The sequence below is a fragment of the Hirundo rustica genome, chromosome 6 (genome assembly GCF_015227805.2).
Source record: "Hirundo rustica isolate bHirRus1 chromosome 6, bHirRus1.pri.v3, whole genome shotgun sequence".
Classification (NCBI taxonomy): domain Eukaryota; kingdom Metazoa; phylum Chordata; class Aves; order Passeriformes; family Hirundinidae; genus Hirundo; species Hirundo rustica.
The window spans coordinates 39,501,270-39,522,862 of record NC_053455.1 but is presented as its reverse complement, the minus strand read 5'-3'; the positions used below and the strand labels follow the sequence as shown (position 1 = coordinate 39,522,862).

Sequence of the window (21,593 nt, the reverse complement as noted above, 5' to 3'; positions counted from 1 at the left end):
TAAGTTTACCCTGTGGCCAGGTGCTACAAGCAGCAGAAGCCTGCACCTTCTCATTTCAATGTACGTGGATTGCTAACTTGATGATGAACATAGTCTGGTTAGGACCACCACACTCCCCTTGATCCATATTCAGCTCACTGCCTTTTCCTAAAGACTGCAGTTTGCCTGTTACTTCAGTAAGCTTTTCGGCTAGCGTGCAGGAGTTCAGAGTAGAATGGAGAACGCTGGAGCACAAACCATCAGCATTGGGCAGTAGCCTGACTGCTGGGCTGTCAGCAGTGATGTGTCTGGGTGATGTGTTAATGCTGATGTCAACACTTGCACGTCTAAACTGTGTGCTGCTTGTCAGTTGTTACTATTCATAAACTGTCCAGTTAAGGGCTTTCCAGTGTTGCCAGTTCTCATTCTGCATGGTGACGTGGCCCCTGTAATAGGGTCAGTGTGGTTAACATGCCAACTATACAGCGAGATCTCAAACCTCCTCTCAGTGTAGCAGCTGGTCCTGACTGGGCTTTGTCACAGTGCCCTGCCTGGCATTGTGCTGTAGCAACATCAGCTCAGAGGAGCTGGAGAGCAGGGGCATCTGTCCCTGACAGGGAGCTGGTGATGGCAGAGCCTACGTTGCGTACAGCCGTGGGCAGTACTGAACGCAAGGTGAACGCCATTGCAGCTGGACATGTTCTCATGAGTAGCTGTCTTCTGGCTTCATGGACACTGTTCTGAGAACATTTTTTATAAATACATACAGTAGGCTCACAGGGTGATGGTATTTAATTGTTCATGACCTAGGTGATTAATCATACTTCTGTGATTGTTTACTTTCTCACTTAGTTGCTGATGGCTTTTCCAATCCCTTGTTTACTGGTGGCATGGTGTAAATGGTGATGAAGCCCTGTAGTAAGCTCCAGATCCTACGGGATGGTTTCTGCGAATTTGACACTGTACTGTGTCATAAGTTCATGAAATGACACTCATAAATACACATGTATACATGCATATGTGCATGTATATGTATTTGGTATCCTTAAAATTGCAGTGGGGATGCTCAGTTCCACCTTCTGAAGATGTGGTTTAAGAAAAGATTGCTTTGATTAGTTACCCTTGTATTCCAAGCTGGATTATTTCCTTCACGGAATCTTCTAATACACTGAGTCTTTTTTTTTTTTTTTTCCCCCATTCCTGCCATTTTATCCACTGTGTCATTTTTATAATAACAGACACCCTTTATGCTGAAGTTTAAATCAGCAGTTGGTGTATTAGTACACAGATTTTTATAACTTTGTCTTTCCTTTAAAGGGAAGGTGTTGGCACCATACCTGGCATTGTGTGTTTATAGAGGGTTACCTTTTATCAATACTAGAATCATCTGTTAAGTTTGGTTATTCTTTCCATATTTTACTAGTCTCTGCTATCTCTCCTGTCAACTCAAAACACTGCTACGCTTTCCATATAGCAACCACATACAATGCAAATTCTGTGGGTATATTTTTTCCCCCTTTTCCCACCCCTTTCCTCTGGAGATGAGTTAATATTTCAGTTTCCCAATTCACTGGTGAGGTCAGCAGGGTTAAACATTGTGTGACTGTTCCTCCCACCTCCAGGCACCTGTTCTGTCTGTCCCTTGCTGTCCTTCCAGTAGGTTGATCTCAGTAGGATCCCACTGACCACTCCAACTATAATGCACCAGTCCATTTTGCCTTCTCTGATGGAGGCAGCAAATTGCTCTGTCCTGCATTCCCCGACAGTCCCCTGACCCTCCTGCTTCGTGGAGGAAAACAAGCATGAGCCTGGGACTGTCCCAGACCTGTTGGTACACAGAGAAAAATGCGGAGTGTTGCTTACATAAAAGTTTTATTGGAAATTCTTTGAATACTTGAAGTACACCGGAGACTTTTCAAAACAATAGACTTGAGGAGCCTTCCCCTCCACCCAAAGTATCTGTAAATCAGCAGCTACGTCCATACTGTCCTTACTGTTGAGCCGAGCAGAGAGCTGCTAAAATAAACAGCCTTCATAATACAATCTGTGGCAGGCCACAGCAGCAGCTAGATCTTTACTGAAGCAGAGCATCTGTGCAGTGGTCAGGGAACTCAGAGCCTAGATGTAGCAACTGTGTGTTGAAACTGGGCACTGTCCAGAGAAGAGGCAGGTAACTCAGCCCTGGAGAATCTCTTATTGCTATGGCCATCCAGCTCAACACTAGCAGCTTATATAGGCAATTTTCCAGCCTTTTGAAGAGAAGAAAATGTGCCGCAGTGACAATTCTGCCTTTTGAGATGTGAGAGCTGTAGCCACGTTAGGAACTCCATCAATAAAAGAGCACAAGTACAAGCCCTGACCTCCTGGGTAGGATTAACAAGAACAGCAGTGCTCCCTGCCAGCTCCACAGCTTGTCAGCAGTAGAGCACAGCAGGAGTTCCGGCTAGGTGAAGTTTAACCTCGACTGTTCCCTATGCACACAGTGTGAACCAGCACTTCACCTCATCTCTGCTGCTCTGCAGCCTAGATAATAACATTTTAGAGACTAAAGGTGACAACCACCTGTCTATGAGCTACTTCCTACAAAGCGGCAGACCAACTTCCTGAGGCACAGGTGAGAGGCAGTTGATCCATTAATTCCTTGTGTTCCTGCACCCTTCTGTGACCCTTTCCACCTGTGAAACAACGTGGCTCTTTGATGGGGATCAAGTATTTGTTACAGCCCATGTAACTAAAGCCATGTTATAAACTTTCTGGAAGCTTTCTTAAATGCATGTGCATCCTACTTTGCACACACAAAGCAATTTCCGTGTGAGGTTGCTAAGAACTGGCTGAGCAAAATAAAAAGGTTCTGGTGGGTAGCTTTCCTTCAATGAAGCCCTTACCTGGGGTTTTAGAACTTAAAAGGCCTTCTTCTCTCAACACTTCTCTCAACAAAAAATCTCATTCAAAGTTCAAAGCATTGCATTGCTCTGGCCTTACAGTAAGCTCTGTTCTGAATTTGGTTCCTTGCTCCAGCAGTGGCACAGAAATGGTGTTCCAGAGTGGAGCTGGGGTTCCCCCATCCGCTGCAGGTGATCTCTTCCAACTATGAATGCAGCTAAGCTGAAGAAGCTGCCACACTGCACCAACTAGAAGGCTGGTTACTCAGCCACTCTGAGGAAATGAAGATGGTTTCTCAGTACTCAAGCAACACAACTCCACTTAAAGAAGGGGGGAAAATGGTTTTGGACAGTAAGGGGTCTTGCAGTTGCTCACTAGTTACATGGGGGAGGAGGAGAGAGAACCACAAGAAAACCCACCTTATCCAAGTTTCTGTTTAGTGTCACTTTTTCTCCTCTCATCCTTACATGAGGCAGAAGACATGCAACAGCCAAATCACCCACAGAGCAATGCCAGCCAGTCACACTGTCGATGGCCAGATTATTACAAAAATAAAATTTCAGCTACTCAAAAGCCAGCTGATTAAAAAGTACCATAAACCTCCCAAAAAAGTGTGGTTCTTTGAAGAAGCTGCCTTCTGAATGGCCAAAGAACACTACAAATTCATCCATACCTAACAGAAAACAGCTTTTTACAAAGTCCCTGCCACTCCATTCCACTGATGTGTGCATTTCATTCTGTCAGTGAGCCCTGACTGGATGCAATGGACACACAGTCCCCAAAACAGAGTACAATATTAATTAAGTCAGTCTTAGAAAATAAATATCTTGGGTATTTTCCTGCAAAGAGACCAGTCACACTGGCCAGGGTTCCATGGCACACTTGCTCTCTGCAGTGATCAGGACAGAATGACCCGCACTATAACATGAAAACAGAACATCTTTTAAATATAGGTTTCTTTAAAAGCAATAAATATTTTTTTTTTTAATTCTTAAGATCATCTATTAACCATAAAGCAGGAAGGCTTGCAAGTATTAGAGGAAAAAATCTTGGACTAAGACTCCTAGTTACATAACCCTAAAGAAATAGGATTCCTAGTATTTACAGTTACGTTTCAGAAGCAGAGACTATGAATTCAGCATCATCACAGCTGCTACGTGCAGGCTTGCCAACAGTCAACACTGTTAAACTCAGCATGGCCGAGTGTCAGCGCACTCAGGCAGGAATGTGGAAAACATTCCTGTAGTTTCACTCCTGCTTAGCAGCCACCTAACAGAGGGCCTTGCACAAAATCGTTGTGTAGAGACCCAGCTCCTCAGAAGCAGGAAAACAAAGGTAACTTGTCTTATGCAGGTCCCAAAGCTGATGTGTCTCCCTGGGCTCCAAGCACGCACTCTGAAGTCAGGACGAAATGCCCAGTTCTGTGGAATGGATGTCCTGGACTTCGAACAGTTGAATTTGCTGAACTCACAGATCCTGGAAATAAACCAAAGCTTTCTACGCTGTAACAGGATCAGAGACTGTAGGAAAAAGTCTGTTAGCAAGAAGCTCTACTTAGGGAACTTACACCATAGGACCCTTGGAGGAAGCATATGGCAACTTTCCACAAAGCCCCTCCATCCAGAACACAAACTGAGGAGAAAGTTAAGTCCATACACTGGAGTTTGACTTCCTGTGTCCCTACTGAAGTCTTAAACCTGACTGTGAGCAGGAAAAGCAGTCCAGAACTATGTGGTAGAAAAGTTGAGGAGAATCAGCAGATGAGAAATATCTGTCACTGGAGAGAAAAGAAAGCTCACTTGATGGAAGGAACTAGTCAATGTGAACAAAAGGCAGAGCAGGGGTGATAGAGATACTTGTTGATGTCATCTCCAGGATGCCTTGAGGAGGAAGAATTACTGCAAGAGAACTGGGAAACAGCTTCACTGTAAGGTTTCCACAAAAGCATCAAATTCTTTGACGTTTTTCTCATGGACTGCCAGCTTCTCTGGTAACGAGTCCTGGAAGGGTAAGGAAAGGTGTGGATCAGAGCTCATTCACAGCAGACAGAAAGAAATTTTAAACACACTAGGAAAAAAAAAAAATCTGTTTCTGAGTCATGCAATCCCTTGCCAATGCTCTGGGCTCACCTTTTTACGTGCATAAAACCAGGAGCTCTCTGGCAGCATCCAGCAAGTGACCCTGAGAAGGGCACTCTGCCCAGAGTCTGTTTGTTCTGCAGGAACAGGAGGTGTACTAGGGCCTCACCTTGTGCAATCCCCACCAGCTGCAGCACAGGAACCCACTCACATCACAGCCTTCATCAGATCACTTGCTGCTCTCAGACTCTGACTTTTGTTTTTCTCCAGAGTATGGTACAATGCCAGAGAGCCTGAGTGCTCACTCAGATATGACTTTCACCAGCCACACCAGAACTTCCAGCTCTGCTCAGGCTGCAAAGTCAGGCCTGCTTCGCACCAAGTGAGACACCCCAAAGGCAGGATTAGTTTGGGGGGTTTCAATGACAACCAGAGCAAGCATGCTGCAGCAGCCTTCAGCTTCAAAGACAAACACACTGGTTTCAGAGGCTCAGGTGTGCCACAGACAAATCTGCATTCATCTTGAATATATTAGTGATGGACCTCCCTTTGGGCAGGGTCTCTTTTCTGGAAAGTGTAGGAAAAGCATGGGGCTTGTTAGAGTGGGTCCAGAGGAGGGCAACAAAATGATCAGAGGGCTGGAGCGCCTCTCCTGTTAAGACAGGCTGAAAGGCTTGGGGTCATTCAGCTTGGAGATGAGAAGGCTCTGAGGAGACTTGATTGTGGCTTTTCAGGATTAAAAGGAGACCTTTAAGAAAAATGGGATCGGACTTTCTAGCAGGGGCTGTTGTGATAGGACAAGGGGCAATGGTTTTAAATTGAAAGAGAGTAGACAAACACTAGATAAAAGAGAATTTTTTATGAAGCTGGTGAAAAACTATAACAGGCTGCCCAGAGAGGTGGTGGATGCCCTATCCAAGGAAATAATCTACGCCAGGTTAGATGGGGCTGAACACTCTGATTTAGTTGAAGATGTCCCTGCTCATTGCAGAGGGGTTGGACTAGATGGCCTTGAAAGGTTCCTTCCAACCCAAACTATTCTACAATTCTATGAAGATACTTTTTTCAAACTAGGAATAGGGATTCCTAGTTTGAAAAAAGTGCATTATACAGCACATATGATTCCCACTAACAGAGATTTCAGGGTTCCATACCAAATCCTCTGCCATGGACTGTGCTCCAATATCAATGGAGAGGCTGCTGAGTTGAGGGGGGTTCTGAAATTCACGGTAAAATGTCCCCAGGTCCATTGGAAGAATGTCATCTTTTGAAAATGCTGGTTTCTAGAATCAAAGACACTGCTGTTAATTCCCAGAGACACTGGCTTCCCTTTTGTTGTGATCTCAAGCAAAGTCATTACCTGCTATTAGTAAACATCTTGGCATGACAACTGTTGCTGCAATAATGCATATTAAATAATTGAAGAACAACCAATATCACTTGATATCACAATATCACTTGAGCAGTGGGAAGAGAACATTTCTTTGGAATCTGGCTCCTCTAGGTGCTAAGAGAGAGGATGCCAAGCCCAGATGTTAGCAGAGAACTGAAATGGTATTTAATTTGTAACTGTTGATTCCTGGTACCAGTGTCTTTGCAGTTCTGGGACTGCCACGCCATAGTGTGGTACTGTGAATGATGTGTCTTTTCCGCTCCCACTGAAAACTGCTGACATCATCTGCCATCCCACCAGCACGTGAAGCCCACCTAAGGCGCAGGTGTTGTGTAAGAGCTCTGATGAGGGCACTTACAAAGTCGATCATAACAAAGTCATCGTGGGTGTTCCCTGTGCTGCTGCCACTGGAGCCCTCCGAGTGTAAGCTGCCTTGTAGAGGAGATTCTGTTTCTGGGGATGCAGGAGGATTGACCTGCCCAAGAAATCAAAGGCGGTGAGTACTGATCTTACAGTCACGTCTGTCTGTGGACTTTGGCAGTGCAGGGCGGTTAGGAGGTTGGACAATAAACATTAACTAGAGCAGGGGCAGCAAACACATGCTGTTATTCACATGTCTAGAGAGCCCAAGATTCAACACAGGAGACTTCTTGAAACCAAACAAATCTGAACAACTAGTTATTTTCTCCAAAACCAAAGTGTATTCAAGGCAGAGAATAGCATGGATGTTTGCATAAGGGATGCTGAGAAGGCACATATACCTCTGGAAGAGCCTTACCATGGGGTCGTTATCTTCCAGCTCAACATTCTTGGGAGCAAACATGGCAAAAGGAATGTCTAAGTTGGCCATGGTCACCTGAGGAGATTTAGCAAACAGAATTTCACTAACATGCTCTGCTTACCCGGCACAGAAAAGAATATTGAACATCTTTGTCAGGCCAGCTAAAAACAGCCCCAAATCACATCAGCAGTTAGGCAGGAGGCTGACAACCTCATTTAAAAGGCATGAAATCCAGAGATGATACTCAGTTGACCTAATGCAGATACATACCTTGAGGTGGGATTGCTTCTATACATATCTTGTATAGAATAATATAGGCAAGGATTATTGAACTGCTACAACTTGAAATAATTCTCCTTCCTTCATCCGAAAGGCCTAGAACTGCAGCCCTAGGAGGTCTCTCAGCTGCATCTCTAAGCAGATCTCTAAGCTGCTCTGGCTGAACTTAAATGCTTGCTTCTAGTGAGGAACTGGTCTACTGCATGTTCCTTCAAGGAAGGGAGGTTTGCTACCAGCTTTCCTTGTTTATGGACCTGTGGTAGCGGCAGATCATTGTGAGACCCAAGCGGAGTATCAAGTGGAGTATCAGTCACCCTATTCTCAAACAGGTTGTTGGCAAAGTGGAGCAAATTCAATGGCTGTCACATCCCAAAAGGATTTTATGAAAAACAAAACATGCCTTGGCAAAACCTTATAGGGAAATGCTGCGGATAGAAATATGCACTCTCAGTCTCTGAGGTTGCCCTGGCATTGGGGTGCTTTTTGCTCCTCTATGTATGAACAGATGGGAAAAGAAGGGTATTATGGTGCTCTCTGAGGAGATCTGCTGTTCATTACCTGGTTAATGGGTTTGTTGACAAAAGCTCCCACCTTCCGGATAAAGATGGTCTCCAGAAGGTCATGTGGGGAGCCACACTTTCCCTCGCTGCTGTGGATACTGTTTCTGTGTCCTCACTGGGGGACGAAAATATGTAATTAGTGCTTCCTGACACAAACAGGAGGGATAAATAACATTTTTTATGAGACTCCTTCATTTTTCTTGGTTTACTCCTAGTACTGGAAGAAGGACAACAGAAATCTGTTCTTGCACCATACCTTCCTCCTGAGTCAGGAGCACAAAAGGAAAGAAAGTGGACACTTGTAGAATCAGATTTTTGTTTAAAGCTGGACAAAAACTGTTTAGTTGAATGTGAAGTTGCTGAAATAGGTTTTCTTCTGGGAAATGGACTTTTAACTTGTGCGTGTTCACAGTTCCTGTTCATCACTACAATTTTTTCAGTAACACAGCAGTCACATGTCTCAGGAGGTGAGGGCAAGGACCACAATTATATCTGTCACTCAGTTTACAAATGCAGCAGTCTGCTACATCACAACAACCACTCCCAGTATGATTAATTCACTCCATGGCTATTAGGTACTTCCATGACCTATTTGTTTTTTGGGTTTTTTTTCCCCTACCACAGGTATTCAGAACTTTAAAACAAAAAAAACAGTTTTGTCCCATGGAAAGAGGATTACCTAGATAGTACACCCAGGAAAGTGCTAGTGCAATTGAGTTTTGGTTTCCCCAGAGCTGTGTGACTCACAACTATGTGAGTCAAAGAGAGATTTCTCAAGAAATAAATACGGTGATCAAGAAAACAGAAGGATTTAATTAGTTGTGAGGGAGTTGATTTAGGACAGTTGGAGGTTGCATTGTTTCCTTTTAAGTAACTTTGTGCCTAAAGTTTCTTACTAAAATGGTGAACAGATTTATGGTAACTAAACTGGCTTTGGTAACAACACACATTAAGTCTCTACAGAATTTAAGACTCATTTGTGAATTTACTGGATCTTGTTTTACAATCAGCAAAACCAGCAGAAAGATTGAAAAAATATATAAAATTGATAAGAAAGCTGACATAGAAGATACATTACACAGAAGGATATTACATGGTCTAGGATGTTGAAATAGATGGGTAAGATCATTGTTTGGAGAAAGGCTGAAAAAGCCCCCATCAGAGAAAGCTGTAAGTTGATTTGAGGGATGGAAAGACAATAGTTATGCTACAAACAGTAGATAAAAAGAGGAAACAAAAAGTTTTATCTTAGTTTGCTTATAAATGGGTTAGCAAAAGTGGTGGATCATGAAAAACCAACCTACCTGCTAGAAGGAGTAGCTGCTGAGTAATGGACTCCATCCAGTGGGGTGCACATCCTCTCTTGGTCAGCTTGAGTGCCATGTGCTGGCTGGCTAGGAACTGGGGGAACTCCCCCTTCTTTGCCTGGAGCGATCAACTGAGATAGGAAGGAACAGCTGAGTTAAGAGATCTCAAAATCAAACCAACACCACAGTAAAATACAAAGTAGATTCCACCACACTGGGCATAAGTTGTGGGGGGTTTTGGCGTATGACTGGGCTCTAGCCCCTATGAGCCTCAGAGAGATGTAGGATTCGATTATCACAATACAAACTCATTTTTTACTCCCTTTCTACTCTACTCCTTTCCACTTCAGGCCTGTTTTACACTGCAGAGTTCTCTGGCTGCAGGTCCTCTGCTTTGTGGGCAGAAATGGAGGAAAAAAAAACTTAACATCCTCTTGCTACAACCCCATGGCTCCCTACAGCTTCAAGAGAAGGGGAAGTGGAGAGGGAGATGCTGATCTCTTCTCCCTGGGATCCAGTGATAGGATGTTTGGGAGTAGTTCGAAGCTGCACTAGGGGAGGCTTAAGACTCCTAATGCTTAGGAAGCATTTCTCTGCAGAGAAGATGGTCAAAAACTGGAAAAGTGTTATTTTCCTAGAGAGGTGCCCAATGCCTCAAGCTGTCAGTTTTTAGGAGGCATTTGGACAATTGCCTCAATACCAGGCTTTAACTTGGCCATCCCTGAACTGGTCCAGGCAGGTGGATTAGATGCTCACTATAGGACCATTCCAACTGAAATGATTTTATTAATATTGTGTCATCAAAACTGGTGTAACACCAATATCACAAGCAGAAAAACACTTCTGTCAACTTGACTTATTTGTCTGATGAACCAATACAACTATGTCAGTACGAACTGTCAGTGTATCCTGTGTCTAGCCTACAGAACTGTGCTTGCACAGCTACAGGGGCAGCAGCTCTGTTAAGACAGGCAAAGTTTGGAATCAGTGATGAGCTGGTGCAGGCAAACAGGTCTGGTGCCCGCTCTCCTGGTGTAGTTTTTCCACATGACCCCATACCCCAGTAAAGTCAGGGATACCGAGGAGCCAATTCCCAGCTCCTGTGGAATTTGTGCTTTCTCTGTATTTACTTTACATTCTTTCCATTCCTGACAGACAGGACACCAATGCGTGCACTAGTTTCAATGCCTCTCTCAGGTGTACAAGTGACACAAATGGCTGCAATACCAGCCACACTGGTTCTACTCTCTACAAGTACCTGGTGAGGGTGTGCAGCATTCAAGCCACCAGCCAAGAGTACAGGATACCCCATGTCAGCTGATCCAACTCCCAGGGCAGCAGGCTGATAGGAAAGACGAGAGCTGGAAAGCTAAGAAAGAAGAGAAAAAACAAGGGCAAAGGGAGAGGAGAGAGGAAAGGGAAGGGAAATGCCCCTTAGCCTGAATAATCACCAGTCACTGAAGAAGGGACAGGAAAAGTCAGAGGCACAGCATTTCAGGCTGGCAGAAGGATGCTAGGTTTTCACTGGAATCAATAATGTAGGTTGTTGCTCTAAAAAATTCTTATTCCTATGAGAACTACTTGTCAGTAGTCCAGGGGACTAAGTCTGAGCCTTGACAGGAAAACAGGGTTGGCTTCCTACACATGTAGGAGGAGGCTGTGCAAGGTATGACTGACATCCAGTCTCAGGGAAGCTCTGCTCTACAGGCCTATTTCTGGTGCAGTGGGTTGACACTGGCCAGATGCATGAATGCCACAGTGAACTTACTAAAGAGCTAATATTTGATATTTTTTCATCCCAAAACAACTTCATTATCAACTGTTTGAACCTATTCCCATTGCAAATTAAAACAGCTGATCTTCCAGACCTGTTCAAATAGCTTCAGTGAAAGAATACATGTTCCCATAAATGTGCCAGGTAAAGCAAACGGGGAAGGTAATGCTTGTGAAATTACTTTAGGAATTAAGTGTTGACAGTACAGGTTCAAGGGACGTGGGCTGTTAACAGAAAACACTCAGAATTGTGCCTTACTACTTGTGTCTTTCACTAACAATCCTCGACAGCTGTTGTGTTTTTAGGGGTGTTTGTCCTGTCTTTGGGAGTCCTTTATCTGCAAAGGCATTTAAGAAGCCAGTCTCAGTGAAGTGCCTGGCTCACTGTGGGTCCACCAATCTTTCCCATGCACAACAAACACTCTGTCAAATTTGTATTTTCCTGTTTGTCAGGCCAGAACTCATATTCTGGCCATGTAAAGCATATTCTATTGACAACTCACTTGATGTGAAAAAGCCAGTCCCATCACTGGGACCTTCAAGGTGTCCGTCACCACAGGAGGAGGGGTCTGAAAATGTGCCTTTGTGACAGTAAAAACACACTGTGCACAGACACAGACAAACAGAGGAAACAAGGAAAAGAGAGAATGAGGGAGGAGAGAGAAAGAGAGAGAGAGAAGGACTTCAGAGAGGAATTATGAAGAGTTGGATGAACTGAATGCTAGCGAAGAGGTTTTGGCTGCAGCAGCCACACCTACACAGAGAGCAGAAGTCTCAGTATTGCCAGAAGCACATGCATTTTGTAAAGAATTGACTGTTTTTCAATCTGAGTGAACCACTGAACACAGGTAATATTTTAGACTCCAGTGTACCCTGACAGAAAGTAACTGCCAGAGATTCTGTTCCACAGTTAATTATAATTGGTACCAGCCAATTTGCAAGGAGAGGGCTGAGCAGATGCCAGAAAAAGCCAAGTACTTTTTAAATATACAAATGATTTGTATTTCAGCACTCTCCATACATCCATACTCCCTATTCTCCAGCTTTCTCAGGGATCTGATCTTGGCAGATTTGTGCTGCACCCTTAGAATAACGGGGACCCAGACTACAGTGCAATTTAGACACACTGATGTGAAGCAGGAACTCCATCAACAGGAGCAAAGTGCCAGAAATAAACAGTCTCTCAGAGGGTGCTAATGCAAACCCAGTTCAGTCCCACACCTCCCCCCAGTCATTTTCCTGCCAATGGTTTTCCCTTTGAGGAAAGCTTCAGCTTCATTCCTGAGTATTACTCATGGCCAGACTCTCCTGAATTTTGGGCTACTTCACAACACACATACACAGACATGAAAGCTCACAGAGAAGGTAACAACTATTTCCTTGCATCACACAGGTTAGGCCTCCCTTTTACTGAGACGGCAGGTAGAGATTCACACAATTTGCCCACAAAAATCACACAGTTTCTAGAATTTTCATAGTCATTAACCTGGAGAGGACATATAGAAAGCTGGAGAAAAAAAAATTAACTTCTTCTTTCCCTTTTAATTTAAAGTCCACTCTGCCAAGGCAGCCTTACAATTCTAACTGTGGTAACAAAGACCGGCAGTTGCTTTACAAATAAGGGCACAGCATATGGCAACTATGAGCCACAGAAAAAGCAAGAACATAGGCTCATACTTAATGTGAATCCTCAAGGTTCAAGTGGTTTCATAAAGCTTTGCCCCCTCAAAGACAGTAAAGCTTCATGACCCCTGGGGAAATGTCAACTTCAATGTAGTTACACACACTACTACCATTAAGTAACACTGGCACAAGCAAGCCACTAGAAATTTCCTTATGAAATCTTTTGTATTTACCCCACTTTAGGAAAACACAGGACACAATTCAGCCACAAACTCCTTTCCTGAACCGTGTATAGCAGAATAAGAAAAGCTTTATTCCATCAGACTTACTGTGAGTGCTGGCTAATTAGTTCAACATCGCCTGATGCCTGGTCACCTGAAATCACTTTGGCACAAAAGTGCTTCCTAAGAGCAGCTTATTTCTAGCTCGTTCATACAGCAGAATACATTCTGCTAAACCGGGCATATTAATTCCTCTGAAGCAGCAGAAAGACCCATAGAAAATTCTTTCAGTTTGGAACAGCATTCCAATTATACTTCATTCTGTGTTTTGACATTGACAGTGAAAGAGATTTAGAGTCTTTAGATTGTCTTTAAAGGTCAGTAGAGCCATCTGCTTCTTGGCTGGACAACGGGCAGGGCAATCCTGAATATTTAAAGTCATAGGACAACTGCAACTCTGGCCAAGTCTTCAAAATACAGAACTGTGGAGTCAGATACATAAGACAGTAAAAGAACTTGGGAGTTTCTGGGGTTTTATATTCAAAAGGAAACCATTATCAATTTATTTTAAAATTGAAACTTAAATGAAATTTGCATAGGCAATTTTTTTGCCAGTACTTATTCTTGCTGCTCTCCAACTACTTTTAGATGGTCCAACATATACAGCTTTTTGCTTTTTTCTGTCTTTCTCCAGCATCTTCCTGGTATTTCAGTGTTTCTTTCTCAGTGTCAATCTGCTACTCCTACTTAGGCTGTCTGGCATCAATGCCTTGGATTCCTCCCCTTGCAGTGTTGGTATGTAAAATGTGCAAGTACACTGCTTCTTCACACATCCTCTGCAAGCACACCTCAACCCAGCTACAGGAGTAGGCTCTTCTAATCCTTCTCAGTAATCCCATCTTTCTAGACCCCGAATTTTGTTCAAATTAGTATCTAATTTCAGTATATTTTACTCAAGAACACACACAGTAAATTTTTATTAGCAGCAGGAAGCTTTCTGTTTGCACAATAGCTGATGTAGGAATATACGAAGTATTCTTATAGCAATTGCATCTAGAAGTAAAAAGAACCTGGTCTCTCTTACCTGAGATGGAGGAGAGGTGGAAAAAGATGTGGTACACACTTCTTGGGAATCTTCTACTGAGGGGTATACTGCACCATTGTCCTCACCAGCTCTAAAGCAGCAAGAAAAGACAAGTTTTCTAACTGGAAATATTCCTTAAAACAAACAAGTAGTAAAACACACTGGGACAAACACTGCAGGGAGGCTGAGAGTATTTGGGAGTCGTTGAAAGGAGAATTATGAAGGACTCTCATCTACTGGCCAGGACTGAGGAAAACACAGTGGGAAAACATCAGTTTTCCTTCGGTGTTTGTCTTCTACCCCATGTAAAATAACAGGTGTTTCTAACTGACATTCATCTTATACCAGCTAGTGCTGCTGCCTTTGGTGTTTACACATTGTCCAACACCACCACTGGTCCCAATTTGAATGCCCTCACATTCGTTTCAGAGAAGACAAGCCTCTCATCGCCAAAGGGAAATTAAACCGATCTTCCCCTGGTGGAAATATCCAGGGATGCATGTGTCTAGACATGCAGTAGCGTAGTTCTGCATCAGGATTAACCACTACACTTTCAAATTCCTGAAAGCAGCCAAGACTAAACATCCTTTGTGTCCAAGTGCTTCTGTGAAGAATTTGGGAAAATACTGGGGCTTGCTGCAGTCAGTCATCTCAATGTGAGGAGAAAAGCATCACCTGTCATCACATGTTTAACTATGCCAACATGACTGACACTAATTCTCCGGTGTCCCTTCCCATGCTGTCAACAAATAGTGGAAAAGGCTCTGTATTTGGGCGTTATGGATGCCTTTACCATGGCCCATGACTTCAACTCAGTGTTTCCTCACCTGTAATTGCAGGGATGCATGGGTGAAGAGCTGGGATAGGGACGGTCCACAAAGTGATCAATTATAATCCCCATGATAGGAGGGGTCCTCTCAAACTGCCTGCAAGGCAACAAGCAATGGTGTTATTGGCTTCTTCTCTCTACTCTCCCAACTCGTGGTGCCCTCGCAGAAAACCTTTGTGTCTATTAATGGGACCAGAGCATCTTTATAATTTAGTCCTGTGATTCCAAGCATGCATCAACAATTTGGAGTTCTAGAGCCTGGCTCAGGGCTACCCAAATACTCCCCTTGCTGCAAGGCTTAAGCGTAAGAAAGCATTCTTCTTGAAAGAGAATCTCAGCAGGAAAGGGTAAGCAGAAGGGAAAGATTTGGGGGCTCAAAATGAGGGGTTTAACAGTAATTATTTTAAAACAGTTTCTGGCATGATCACAGTTTCTCACCTGGTTGACATGAAAGCAAGGTTGATTCTGTAGGCACAAGACAAAGTGATGGTGCCTACTGGGGTACCCACTGTCCCAACACGGACTGTCTGGAAACCTGTGAAGTTAAGAAATAATTATCAGTTTCATTGATCATTTATGATGGTACTTTTTATTCTGAAGTTACATTATCTAATTTCAGTAGTGTTTCCATTATCTCTTGCAATCTGATCTCCAAAAACACACATAGAACCCATAATAAAACAGCAGCACTAGGTTGCCTTGCTGGTAGGCTTCACCTGCAAGACTTCTGATGTAGCTTCCTGGCTTCTTGGTCTAAAATATTGTTCTGAAATGCTTCTTGTTCCTCAGTAGATCATGACCTCCTTTAACAGTCCTGCCCCTTATCAACGTAATTCCACATTCTTATTTCAGTTCTATATCACTAGAGTCAAAACGGCAATCACCCAAGATTTTGTCCAAGTACCACCATTACAATTGTCACCTTGTGACACAAGGCTGCACTGGCAGATCCAGACAAAAAGCATATGTAAACCTCAGACTAATTTTCCTTATAGTACTTGGGAATAGTAATGAAAAGGCAGTCAGAATGAAACATAATGCTGCTCTTGTTTGTGTGTTGTCTAATCATACCTTCTCCCAAGCCACTCAGCTGGACTTCACCAAAATATATCCTGAAGGAAAAGGAAAAAGAAAAACTGTTAGATCCAGTTGGGATGTAATGCTGTACATATCCTTGTTTCTTATTTAATTTTGGGAGTTGAAAGGCTGGAACTACTTTTCCTCTTCAGGAAAAAAAAAACCAACCAAAAAACCCCCAAAACCCAAAATAAATGGCTGGAATGCCCATCTCAAAAAACCTTACAGCTGCTTCAGAAGAAGAACAGGTCATGGTAAAAAAAGGAGAAAGAGAAAATAGCAGTCCAATCAGAAATTTCTCTTTAAGTTTTTTAAGCCTCTGTGGTTAAGTCTACAGTTCAGAGCAAAAATGTGAAGTGATACAAACTTCACAGATAGGTCTGAATCTAAAAGCTGATGCTCATCACACAACATAAAATATTAACTGTGCTGTAAAGAGACCTGTTCTTAAGTACACACCAAGTGAGCAATGGATGCAAAAATGAGAAAATGGCTGGAATTTCCTTTTGAGTTCTCAACTGTGCAAATGATAACAAACCTGAGATTTACAACCATATAAATTAGCTATGCTAACATGTCAAAGACTTTTCTCACGGCCAAAAACAAGAAGATAACTATGATCCACAAGCCAGTCAGACTCACAGGCTAAACAGAGTTGAATCCAGTATTTGGATGAATAAACTGCAAGAACTACAGGAGGTGGAGTTAAGGATGCATCTTTAAAATGGAGTAACAGTCTGTATCTGTTGCAAAAGTACACATTGCAGTTATGTGCAATGTAGAGAGGCATTTATCAAACACCAAACAACTGGATGCGAGTAAGCAATTTAACCAGGGATTGCATGTAGAATTTTTCTTTTTACTCTTCCTAACGTGGTAGGCTAACACTTCACAGCCCGTGCTTAGCTTTTCTTTCAATGGCTCAAGTGAAGGCTAGAAGGTGATACATAGACAAAAGATTTTTTTCTGTCACTGATCAGTAGTATTTCTATGCAAATAATTTGATTTTATTATTACTCATCCATTTTTAGCTACATTTGCAGCTACACTGTGCAAGTCTAGAGTCTCTGCTGTTTGCATTTCAAATGGGGAATTTCTGCTTTACCTGTACAATATTACATATTCATGGCCTTGTTTCCTTGAGAGTCTGTAGGCTGGAGTAACTCTGGTTATAGCAAGCAAAGACTTCAGCAGTAGAGACAGCCTGTTGTATACAGTGTATGAAACTTTGATTTCTTTGTCACACCTAGAGAAGACAAAGAAAAAAAAAAATAGTCTTTTGTCCACAACTAAGTTGCCTGGGTTTGGGGTTCTTGTTTGTTTTGGTTTGCAGATGCTTTTGTTTATTTTATTTTAAATAAAAATTAGTCTGGGCCAATTATTTAATTTGATTGCCAAAATTATAAATAAAGGTCCAGTGTGGTGACCTGTACTGACCAACCACCTAAGAGTCCTGCTTCAGCCTAGTCAGCTGCTGTAGAAGAAACTGCTGAAAAATGCAGCCTTCTACTAAACAGAGACATTTTTTTCAATATTTGAAACATTTGGCATTACTGAGACTATGAATTCTTGTATCTGAGGAAACCTACTAGTTGTCATGGAAGAATGACGAAGGAAGTAAATTACTAGTTTACTTTCTTGACACTGGTGTTAAAACAGTTTGAGACTGTTGCTCTAGACAAAGAGGGCAGTTCCCTCTGAAGTGCCCCTGGCCACGCAGCCAGCGTGTGCTCATTGATCACCACGGATTAACCACATGGACCCATTTCCTTGGCTAAAAACTACAAACACAAAGGATGTGTGAAGAATGCACTTACTTTTCATTCATTTCTAGACACCAAATTTCCAGCTCCATGGAGTCCCCCTGGATCAGAGAAAACATGGCAAAGGCTCATTTCAGAACACAGATCTTTTCAAATCTCATTAGTGATCAGCACTGGCCACGCCTCTCAGTGATTTGTCTCCTGGCTCCCACTTTCTTGTGATGCAATGATGGAAAAAGGTGCACTGGAAGTGTCCCTGCCCAATCATATCACCTGAGGGAATATCTTCCTCAGAATGCCTAAGTTCTTCATGGTCTAAGAAATTAGTTTCTTTAAGAATTTAGGAATTTAATTTTCTTTAAATTAGTTTCTTTAAAAATTTAGATTTTGCTGCTGTGTCATTTGTGTGTTTGGCCTCAGATTTTTGCAGTGATTTGCTTCTGTTAAACAATACCTTTCTTTTCATTAGCATATCACCTTACTTAATAACATTTAGATAGTCTCATGTTGTCTTGGATAAAAGGACAGGAGCTCCGGTAGTTGACTGAAGATTCAGGCAAAAAAGCTCACAAAGAAAAAAAAAGGGCATCTGTTTTGACTCAGTTCTCACCTCTGAGGTTTTGAGAGAAATCTCCACGCACATAGACCGTCCAACAGCGGGCAGCTGTCCTGCCAGGGCTTTCTTTGCTTCATGAGTAACCTCTGGGATATCTTTGATTGCCAAATTGAACTGCAGAATCAAAGAGATGGTTCCATTTTTTTTTCTTTCTTTGAAAAACTGCCTGATGGTACATTTCAGACAGGCTCACAGACCCATATATAATATACTAGGTCAGTATCCACTGAAATATTTATGAAACAGAAAATTCCCAGCTGGGGTCAAGCTTTTCATATTTACAGAGATTCCCATGGCTGCTAATTCAAATGTTTTTGTTGATCCTGCTATAAAAAATTTTCCCCTTTTCCCTCACTTCAGTCTTATCTTCACCCACAGAGTATCTTGAATCTTTTCAATTTTAATAAAGCTCATTAGTAAAAAGTCCTGATTTGCAGAGTAGCAAACTTCTGACAGATAAGAACTCATCACCCCACCCCCAAGCAGGTCTTGGAAATGTGCCTTAGCTGGCAGGAGTTGCTGAAGGCATCATTTCTCTCACCCCTCCTCAGCCTGCAAGAATCCAGAGTGATTTGGTGTTGTTGAACAACCACCACCAAACCGCCCCACAACATCACCACTGAACATAACTAAATACAGTACCTGTTCTATGCATAATTATTATTGTCTGCACAAGCCTGTAATAATCACATGGTGTTCTCAGCACTCACACAGAGTTATGGACTTGCTTTATAAAAAATGACCTTACCCAGTCAGAACCCGTTGGGGAGGATGATGAGCGAGTACAGATTTTCTCTCCAAGTCGGGCCTGGACAATTACTTGTACTGTCTGGAAGAGAAAGAAAAGGATATATAGTAATGTTTTGGGCTCAGCACAGCCCTCAGTTAGAGCCTGAGCTACACAAGCTCCAAGTGAAAAAAATGGAAGGGCTGACCAGGATGTAGAGAGGTAGAGTTTGCTACACTGATCCTCCAGTTCTAATCAGTTTAAATTACGACATTTAACAGACAAATGTACTTCAGAAAGAAAATCATTTTAGGCTGACCTTTCTCTGTAACAACGTTAAGAGACTAAGTCAATTTTGCAATCAAGATTTGAAGTTTCCAATAGAAAATTCAGAAAAATTTACAAAAATATTCCGAGCCTGGACAATTAAACTAAAGCCAAATGAATCTGTACGTTTATACCAAAGCCATTGTCAGATTATCTACTTGCACCTATGTGTGAAGTGAGGCCGAATTTTATAATTACATACCAACATCATTCAAAAGAACATTCTGCTATTACTGTTTTTGGATGCAATATAAAAATTTAGATAGGCTGAAAGAGTGGGGTCCAGCAGAATAAACTACCCAACAGCTGGGTGGTTAGACATGATGCTAGAAACCCAAACTTGACAGAGGTGTGAAGTGCCTACAACTGATTCTAAAGCAGGATGCTTCTGGAGGATGGAAGAGGATCTGTGGGTAGTAAAATGGGGACAAGATGTTTTTCTAGTTGCTCTCAGGAATCTCCTTAATTTGACATCAGCTTTTCTTGCTTCATTCTTCAGCAAATCGAAACAAACAACAACCCGAAACCTCAGTCTTGTTACTCTAGTCACACCAAGCACATTGTTTGGTTTTTGGGGTTTTTTTAAACAAGGAAGAAGAGGCATTTATCCAAAGGAGAAAAATTACCTTTAAAGCAAAAAATTTGATGAACTTGTCCAGGTCCTTCCTGTCCTGAGAACTGAGATCAGTGTCCATTGCATATGGCAATCTGAAATATAGCACAGGTCTGGGAATGAAGTCTTCCTCCAGCTTTCTGTTTAGATTTCAAAATATTTTTGCCATTAGAGGCCACTTCTTAAAAAATGATAAGCACCAAAGCCTACTACCTGGCAAAATCCAAACACGCTAAAATCTTTGGGATGTGAGGGTGAGGTATAAATGTGCATTGATAGTTTATCTGGTCATCGCAAAGACCAAAAAAATTAAAAAAAAAAAAGAAAAAGAAGGCCCACAATTAGAACTCAGTACAAGTTCTACAATTTGGCTAACTTAAATTGAAAAAGCAAAACAAACAAACAACAACAACAACAAAAACCTGGAACACCCCAACACCACAGTGACTGCATTCTACGTCAAGCTAACCATCAGATAAGGGGTCTCTGCTTCAAAAATAATGTATCTTCAGCTATCAGCACTGGTCAAAACAAGCCAAATTGTTTTCTTGAGCCTGAAATTCTTAGGACAGTATTTCACTGGTATTTCAGCAGAACTCTATGTAATAAACCACTGCTGGAACAAGCTACACTGCTTCTTGACTTTCAACAAATAGTACTCGCAGTAAAACTATACAGCTACAAAATTTACCAACTGAAAAGACACATTTTTGTCAAGAAATAGACCAAAATCCTCTGTTCACTTCTCTTGAAAGCTCTGATAATAAATACTTAGCTTTCACATTGGCACTGCCTTGCTTTTCAAAATACAATTGTTTCTAGGAACACAATGAACTTGCACAGCATCTGAAGCAGGGCAGGGCAAGGCACTAATCCTATTTCTGCCACCATCGTGTCACATGGCCTGGGATAAATCACAATTCTTCTGTCTCTCAGTTTCTTCACACGTGAGTTAATAATCATACAGAAACCGTCGGGGAGGAACGCCTTAATCAGCAGCATTCATTGTAGTTTTTACTCCTAAGCCTTCCAAGTATTAATTCACTCTCAACCCCTGTTGCAGTTTTGAGACAGCTAATCAGCCTGAAGCAGCTTGTCAAACACCCCACATTTATGGAACGTGCTGCTCCTCACAGAGCCGGCGAGCTGAGGTCAGGGAGCACGAGCAGCTGCTGTGCACAACGTTACTGTGTTCAATCGTTAAGCAAAGACTGAACCTACAGCAAGGTATGCTATTTATGCAAATTAAAGCTTGCAGGGCGAAGGGCCAATAACCCTGCTCACATGGAAAATACAGAATCTTTAATGGCCTCGCACATGCAGTGCTTCTATTTAAAATATTGCACTTAGTGACAGTAAAGGCCTAATGCTTTAGGAGCATCAATCAAAAAGGGCTGCAAGATAAGAGTATTGCAATTTAGAGAACAGTGCTGCTTTCTGAATGACTCTATAAAAAGAAAGCTGGACGTGCGGTTGAACGTTCCTAGGCTACACTCATACAACATCTCCTTAAGCTGTAGTGTTCTCATTACAAATTATAATTTAAATTGAGAACAACACAAGTGATTCAACATCAGATGCATTATCAAATTATCCTTTGGATATTTTAACCTCCTGATTAAAACTGTTATGCCTTCTTTCCCTGCATTTATCTCCACTAGACAGATTACAGACCCTTTC

The 21,593-nt window shown here is 42.3% G+C and overlaps 1 protein-coding gene across 1 annotated transcript; it reads right to left on the bottom strand.

Moving 5' to 3' along the window:
* Positions 1–1,834: 1,834 nt before the first annotated feature.
* On the bottom strand, positions 1,835–20,173 carry ATG13 (autophagy related 13). The gene is given in 18 exon segments (XM_040067037.2): positions 1,835–4,862; positions 6,095–6,223; positions 6,692–6,808; positions 7,112–7,189; positions 7,952–8,046; positions 8,049–8,068; positions 9,258–9,391; positions 10,519–10,629; positions 11,537–11,635; positions 13,962–14,052; positions 14,789–14,887; positions 15,229–15,325; positions 15,862–15,902; positions 16,973–17,113; positions 17,685–17,731; positions 18,241–18,360; positions 18,995–19,075; positions 19,927–20,173. Coding segments are annotated over 18 exon segments (1,647 nt in total). The 5' UTR covers positions 19,996–20,173; the 3' UTR covers positions 1,835–4,784.
* Between the last annotated feature and the right edge of the window lie 1,420 nt (positions 20,174–21,593).